Source organism: Sipha flava, unplaced genomic scaffold (assembly GCF_003268045.1).
Source record: "Sipha flava isolate LNK unplaced genomic scaffold, YSA_version1 269_pilon_pilon, whole genome shotgun sequence".
Taxonomy (NCBI): domain Eukaryota; kingdom Metazoa; phylum Arthropoda; class Insecta; order Hemiptera; family Aphididae; genus Sipha; species Sipha flava.
The window spans coordinates 287,514-295,048 of record NW_020272933.1 but is presented as its reverse complement, the minus strand read 5'-3'; the positions used below and the strand labels follow the sequence as shown (position 1 = coordinate 295,048).

Here is a 7,535-nt window from a genome sequence, read left to right as displayed (position 1 = left end):
GAGAGGAAAAAAGAATCCAGTCAGCTTTGGAATATATTAGTTTAGGACAGTGATGGCGAACCTATGTCACGCGTGTCACTCCGTGACACGCTAATTTAAATATAATTCATAAATTATACTTCACTTTCCAAAAAAATTATTGATAATTTGAAACTATTTTTAACTTATTATTGGAATATATCGTAAGATATTGTAATCTGTACTTCCATTTCCGAAGATCGTAAACGAAACGATTTGATTATCAATAAATTCGTTTATCACGTTTACGTAACAAAAGTAGGTACAACAAAGCAGTCGACAGTCGTCAACAGATTTAAGATGTAAAGTTTAGATATTTTATATACCTAATAATAACAAATTAAATCATGTTTACATGTTTAATTAATTATTTTTTAAGCAAAAAAAAAAAGGTCTGCAAAATTTCTGACACGCGAGGCAAATAAAATCAAACAAACATTTTGATTTGACACGTAGTTATCAAAAAGTTCGCCATCCCTGGTTTAGGAGGTGAGGTAACCTGATGAACTGTTGGTGGAATATTCAGTGAATAGTCTATTCAGAATAAGGAACGTAGTCGGCGGCGACCAGTTTTCGACGGCGGTGGTCATATATTTCTCCCACTGTTCCGTCTACTCAACCGACAGCGGCCGTCGACATACGACCGTTGTCGACGCATGACGTAAACACATTAACAATATTAATTATTTTATTACATAAACAATGTACTTTAAGTTATTTGTTCGCGTCACTGGTCAACAGTAAAATAATGCGGCGCTCTCGCTGGTAACGGTGTCGAAGGCAGGCGTGCGTAGTGAGGCCATGCCCATGCGCAGTAGTCGGCCGCCGACTACGTTTCTTATTCTGAATAGACTATAGAAGAGACGTGTTTGATAATTAATGGAAGTGATCACTGCCGTGAGGATCATCAAGGGGATACAAAGAAAGGGACCAGTAAAGAGCAATGGCAGCAACCGATATGTCCACTGCAGTGTTAGGGAAAGGGGGCCGGTTGACGCGTGTAGGAACTCCGGAGTTGAGACAACTCAGATTAAATTTACTTATAGAAGAATGAATAAAATTACTACAGTGATTTTGATTATTACTGTTGTCCCAGGTAGGATGGTGACCGTTAATGCCCCCCTCTAAAATGTAATTAGGATCAGTAATCTGAAATATACGATCGAATAGTGCAGTTGTGGGATTGGAAGGAGGGATATATAATGACTATAATTTGAGGGGATGAACTAATGAAGGCCTCGATGCCAACTAAGTCAATAGATTGAAGCAGTTGATTGTTTTTAAATAGGACGTCAATGGGAATCTCTTTGATGTGGATAGATTGATGAACAGCGATCGCGATACCACCATAGCCATCGACTTGATCCAAACGAATAAGATAATATAATTCAAATGTACATTTATAATATTTATTATTATGTACTATTCTATAATTTAGTTTTTTTATATATACCTACATAATATGTATTGAAATATTACTAATTATTTAATACTTAATACTTACTTGTATTCTAAAGACTATTTTCCCCAGATATTTCAATAATAAAATGTTCAAGATAAAACATATTTAGGTTTTTCTGTACTTCACCACCAACAATAAAACGGAAATGATAAAGAACACCCGATATGACGGAAAACCGCTTGGTATGAATAGTTCAATTGAAAACAATGTGTTTAATTTTAGCGGTTAATGGTTCATTAACGTTCGCATAAAATTAAACATGCGTGATCGAACGCGGTTTTTTTTAGTGTAAATACATCGATTAAATTGTGGCTGTAAAAATTCAAGTGAAAAACTGCGTCCTTGCGCGGATAAACCACCTAGTGTGTAATGCACTTTACCCTTTCGTCATATTTGTTACTAAATAACTATTGTTCCTATTATTAATATTACGATAATCATTATTATTATTAAGTTTTTTATTTAATTTGTTCATTAATTCATTTAAGTTGTTATCGTTAATATATAATTACTAATATTGAAAGTATTGTTATTTTATTTAATTTAATTATGTTAATTCACAAAACCATTTTTAACATTCCCACACTTCAACTCCGTAGAGGTGGTTCAGACTAGGTGCCAAAGGCATGTTATATATTTTTTTTCTTTGAGCACTTAGACGTATTGCTGTTCATCATTGGTCTCCCACTAAATCTGGAGGTCTAAATTTGAGACCTCGTCCGTTCCTTTGGTTTACCACTATGATATCAGCTCTTCAGTTTTGAGTTGCTCCTTCTGTGAGTCCTATACAGTGCACTGTTCTTCGCTCTAAATAGATTGGCTAAAGTATTTTGTGTATTTTGTGATGGACATCATTGCGAAAAAGTTTTGAGGGAGGATCCTCAGATATGGGACAAGGTTTCACTCCTGTTTTTCTCATTACAGACTAGATGCCTGCAATGGGAATTGCCGACACTTGTACCTTCTGTACCACGGTTAAGACATAAAAGAGTATAATTAAAGACATTTAATTAGAGTTAATCGATGCTTTGATAGCATTTGTTCACTTAAGAGACCGCTTTTTTTTTTTTTGATATACGAGCGTTAGTCACGGTACAACTGCTGTACCATAGTATGCCTATTCCCCTCCGTCACAATTCTTTTAATTTATTGAAATCGTTGTGAACCGCGCGTGGATTTGGGCCGGTTAACGGGACCAAAACGTGCCGGAGACTGATCGCGAACTGTTAGCAATTGTGGGTCCTGGACGTGCGATAGCTTTCGGGCGATGGCGATGTGCTGATTAAAAGCCTTCCATGTCTCTTAGCATACCGATGCCCCGATATTTCCTACCCGTGTAGTAGACTAGAATTGTAGTGTCGGCGAGAAGGCCGCATATCTTTCTAACTCCTTGCTTTACCAGCATATCCACGCGTTCAAGGTAATTCCATTAGCGGAAATCGGGGGGGGGGGCCTTGAGGGGGATTAGCCCCCCTCCAAAAAAAAAAAGCCCACCAAGCCCTCCCAAACATTCTTGCAAACATAACAATTTTGTAGTTTTTTTTTCATATATTATATTCTTAAAAAACAAGAAATATAACACATAATAATATTTTGTACTATATATTTGTTTGTATAATATTTTACATAATATTTTATAAGAAAATTAAAATTATAAGTTGGAACATTCCAAACACTGTCCTATAGTGATTTGTTTTATCGTCCATCGAATAAAATAAAATACATATATAAAATTATATATATAATATACCTATGTATTATATATATTATATATTGGAAAACCCTTACTGCCGATTGTCGATACAATAACTGTGTTGATTGCTGCATGGCAGCAGTGAAAAATAATACACGATAATGTTTTATTTATAGTTTACATTAATTGTACGTTTTAAGTTGTAACTATTTATCACTCATTATTTTATTTAGTTCATATCCTGCTGTACGTTGTACTTGTATGTTATATATATTCTATTTATTATTTTACTATTGAGTCTTATGTGTAAAGTTTTTAAGACAGTTATTCCGCATAGTACATTATTATAATATATTAATATATCATAGTATAAATATATTTAGTATTTTTAAAATAAAGAAAATGTTACAAGTAACACTTTACTAGTCAGCTCTGCAACATGTGAGCGACCTTTTTCGACTATGCAAAGAATAAAGACGTGGGTATGAACTTCTATGCATCAAGAACACTTTACAAATCTTTTTATTCTTCATATAGAGAAGGATGTAAAAAAAATATTGATACTGAATGTATTTTGAACGAATTTTCTAAATCCTCAAGAATGATAGTTTTAAAATAAAGCATTTACTGTAATAAGATATATTTAACGGTTCAACAAGACGGTTATTTTATAGTTTTTTTTTTTCTAATACAATACCTATACCTATATTATTAAATTTGAAATATAAAAAAAATTGTAATTGGACAGTAATTTTATGTTTCCATTCAGTTGTTCAATAAAAATTTTTCCTATGTTAAATTCAAAATTTGTTTAGGATCATTTATGAGGGGGTGTGGGGGCCCCCATGGCTTTGGTTTATGAAAAAAATCGTTGCCCCCCCTAACTTTTTCAATGGATTTAAGCTTATGGGTAATTCTTATATAGAAGGATGACGGAAGTGGTTTACATAGGATATATCAACTTTGGGTAAACATATTAATCCAATATGTTAAGTTTCTGATCTCCGTGCAATAATGGAAAAGTTACTAAATTTCTAAAATCCTTTTCTAATTGAGACAGAAAACTCTTGCTGTCGAAAATAATTTTGTAGTTGAAATTAACCTTTAGGTATTTTATATAGATGTTGCGTTCCACTGGAGGGGTTTTTGAATTTTTATTAAGAGTGTTAAAGTCTTCGGCACTAGCTGTCCATCTTCTATGTTGATAATCATGGATTTATCTGCACTTCAATGGTAGAGAATAGGTCTTTAGCTATGTATACAAAAGTGGTGATGTTGGCAAGTCCTTAGTTTTCTTATGATATAAAATATTTTATTGTATTATTACTACTATAAAAATAAAAATTATTTTTATAAAAAAAAAATCATTCAATATAAATTTAATTTCACTATGATTATAAAATTTCATATGTGTGATATTGAATGACCAAAGCTACTGGAATAAAAAAGACTGAAAATTTATATAATACTTCAATAAATTGATTGTACATTTTATTTATAAATGCATTGATGTTAATAACATATATTTTATGGCAAACATGTGTTAGATGAAAATATAAAGGTAAATAAACAGGTAAGGAAGGAAGTAAAGATTGGAAAGTAAATTTTCTAAATTGTATTGAAAAATATTACAACATTTTTTAAAGGTTCTTCAAATTGATCATTAATTATATATAAAATAATATAGTAAATATATAAATGAAAAAAAAAATTTAATTGGTAGATTTAACAATTGCATAGCCTTGATCAATATCTTGTATTAAAGATGAAGCCAAAAGTCCTGGTGTAACAGGTGTTTTCAGATAGTCTGAAACTAATTTTCTTGCTGGTTTCCCACCACCATGTTGTAAACATTCGGTACGTAAACGTTCACCCTGAATATTATTTAATGGATCTTTACTCAGAAATTCATGCCATGTACGTGCTGCCAATGCTTTAGATACTAGATATGAATAATATTTTGCTCCATAACCGACAAAATGTGAAAACCGTAATTGCCATGCCTAAATAATTTTAAATGTATTTTATAACTTATATTTGTGTAAAAAGTATAATATATATTACTGTATTTTTAACATATGGCAACCCATAGTATTCTACTTGTAATTTTACAAGTAAATCAGTCGTACTCCGTGGCTGTGGAGCATGTGTATGATAATATTGGTCAAGTACAGAGTAAAATAGTTGTAGCTGCATTTCTGAAGCAGCAAAGAGATACTTGGATGCACATAATTTCTTCAGCATATCTTCTGGCATAGGCTCTCTAGTTCTGTAATGCTTAGCATACTGTTTTATGGCCTGTAAATAATTAATTAAATTAAAAATTTGAAAGAAATCTTATCAGAATAAACCAATTCAATTATACCATATGATTCCAATCATCTTTACTCAGAAGATTTTATATGTTAAATCATTTTTTTTATAAACTTCAATGTAATTCCATTAAATAAATATAATTATAAACTCAACGTTATGATATACATATTTTTTTTGAGTAATTTTACTTAAATATTATTAAAAAAAAATCCATAAATGTATACAAAAAAACCCTCTAATTAATATTATTAATTGTTAAATTATTATTATTTCACATTATGAAAAACTATAATAATTTATTTAGTATAAAGGTTTGATATAAAACTGATAATAATTTAATGAAAAAATAATTATATAGCCATAAATTATAAAAATAACTTCTTTTTTGAGATAATATTGACTTGACACTTAAATTTATTTGTAACAAATTGCATACTACCAAAGCAAGTAAATATTTCAAAATAAGACACAAAAAAGTTCACACTTTTTAAATAAAATTAAAAAGATTGTCCCAAATTCAAATTTACAAGAAATGTTATAGTAATCAAATTTTAGAATTGCATATACTTAATGAAGTAAGGAAATTTAATTTAATAATATCATAGATTTACATAGATTATAAGAATAAAATTATCTTTCCAATTTTTTGAATAATAGAAAAAAATTTCAAGCAGTGGCGGATCTAACGGTCGTTTAGTCGGCAAATGCCTACGGGGCCCCTAGCTATATTTAAGTATGAGGCCCCGTACATTTTTGGAAAACCCAAAGATTATTTTTTTGTTTTTTATTATAAAAATATGTAAATCAATTAATACAGTTTGTATTTAAAAAAATTTCAATAAGTAAATAGGAGAACAAATTAATATGACAGACAAAAAGACGGTGAGTAAGGAAGCCATCCAGTGATATAGGACTCTTAATGGAATACCCTATGTAAAAATAAAATGAGTTGATAATATTATTATTTTATTGTAATATTATCGTTGGTTGATTGTGAATAATCTAACGAGTCGATAATCGGTATCTAAAATCTATTATCTACTATTTAAGGTGTAACTATCTAAAGTTTTAGATTAAACTGACCATTGATAATATTTTATATCTTCACAAATGTATTTAAAAATATTATCTAACAACAAACAATAACGATTTAAGATCATTTTAATTTGGTGACATTACTACGTGAGTACTGAGTTATGAGTTATCTTGTCTACCTTACTCTACACAAGTTACATTGATTAAATATATTTAACAGTATATTCAGTGGCGCATTTAAGGGGGGGGGGGCGAAAGGGGCGAATGCCCCGGGTGGCAAATTTTTGGGAGCGGCAAAATAACTTTTATTATTGATGTGTTCGTGATTTTTTTAATTTTCACACCATTTTCAGTATTGTTTAGTATTTTAAAAATATTATTGAGTATCGAATAAGAAATTAAAAAAATTATACTATACCTAGTCACCTAGGTAATAGTGTAATAACAAAATAGTTCTATTACATTTATTATTCGATAAGATATTATATTTTCGTTCGATGTTTATAATAAAGACTCGGGTACACAGAACGCGGTATTCACTTTAGAGCACATTTAAAAAGTTTACAAAAGAAATAAAATTGTACCTTAAAGTGTTCAATGTATGTTAGCATTAATAAAAGAGAATAGTTAAGTTGAAGTATATTCTTATATTGATATTGCTCTAAGGATGCTACTATGTATGTACACCTTCGAGTAATTGTTCAACGGAAAAATCATTTTCTTCATTAAAAAGGATCAAAACTTATTTAAGATCAACAACGGGAGAAAATCGTCTTAATTAATTAACAACCCTCAACATTGAAGCTGATTTAACGAAAACTATTAATATTTATGATATTATTGAATGTTTTTCTTCTCAAAAGTCAAGAAAAAAATTATAAGCTATCGATTATTTTATTATATATAATTAATAATAAATATAATATATTTAATCTAATAAAAAACCATGTATTGTTAATTATTGTGCATATAATAAGTGTTAATTCCGTTTTCTATATTCAATATATATAT

The 7,535-nt window shown here is 30.0% G+C and overlaps 1 protein-coding gene across 1 annotated transcript in view; it reads right to left on the bottom strand.

The window, feature by feature from the left end:
* Window positions 1-4,642: 4,642 nt before the first annotated feature.
* Window positions 4,643-7,535, bottom strand: part of LOC112685206 (mitochondrial intermediate peptidase) — a 6,524-nt gene continuing 3,631 nt past the window's right edge. Inside the window, exons 10-11 of the mRNA XM_025557026.1 lie at window positions 5,238-5,471; window positions 4,643-5,176 (exon numbers count right to left, since the gene is read on the bottom strand). Coding sequence (XP_025412811.1) covers window positions 4,886-5,176; window positions 5,238-5,471 — 525 coding nt within the window. The 3' untranslated portion in view covers window positions 4,643-4,885. The remainder of the gene's footprint in view (window positions 5,177-5,237; window positions 5,472-7,535) is intronic.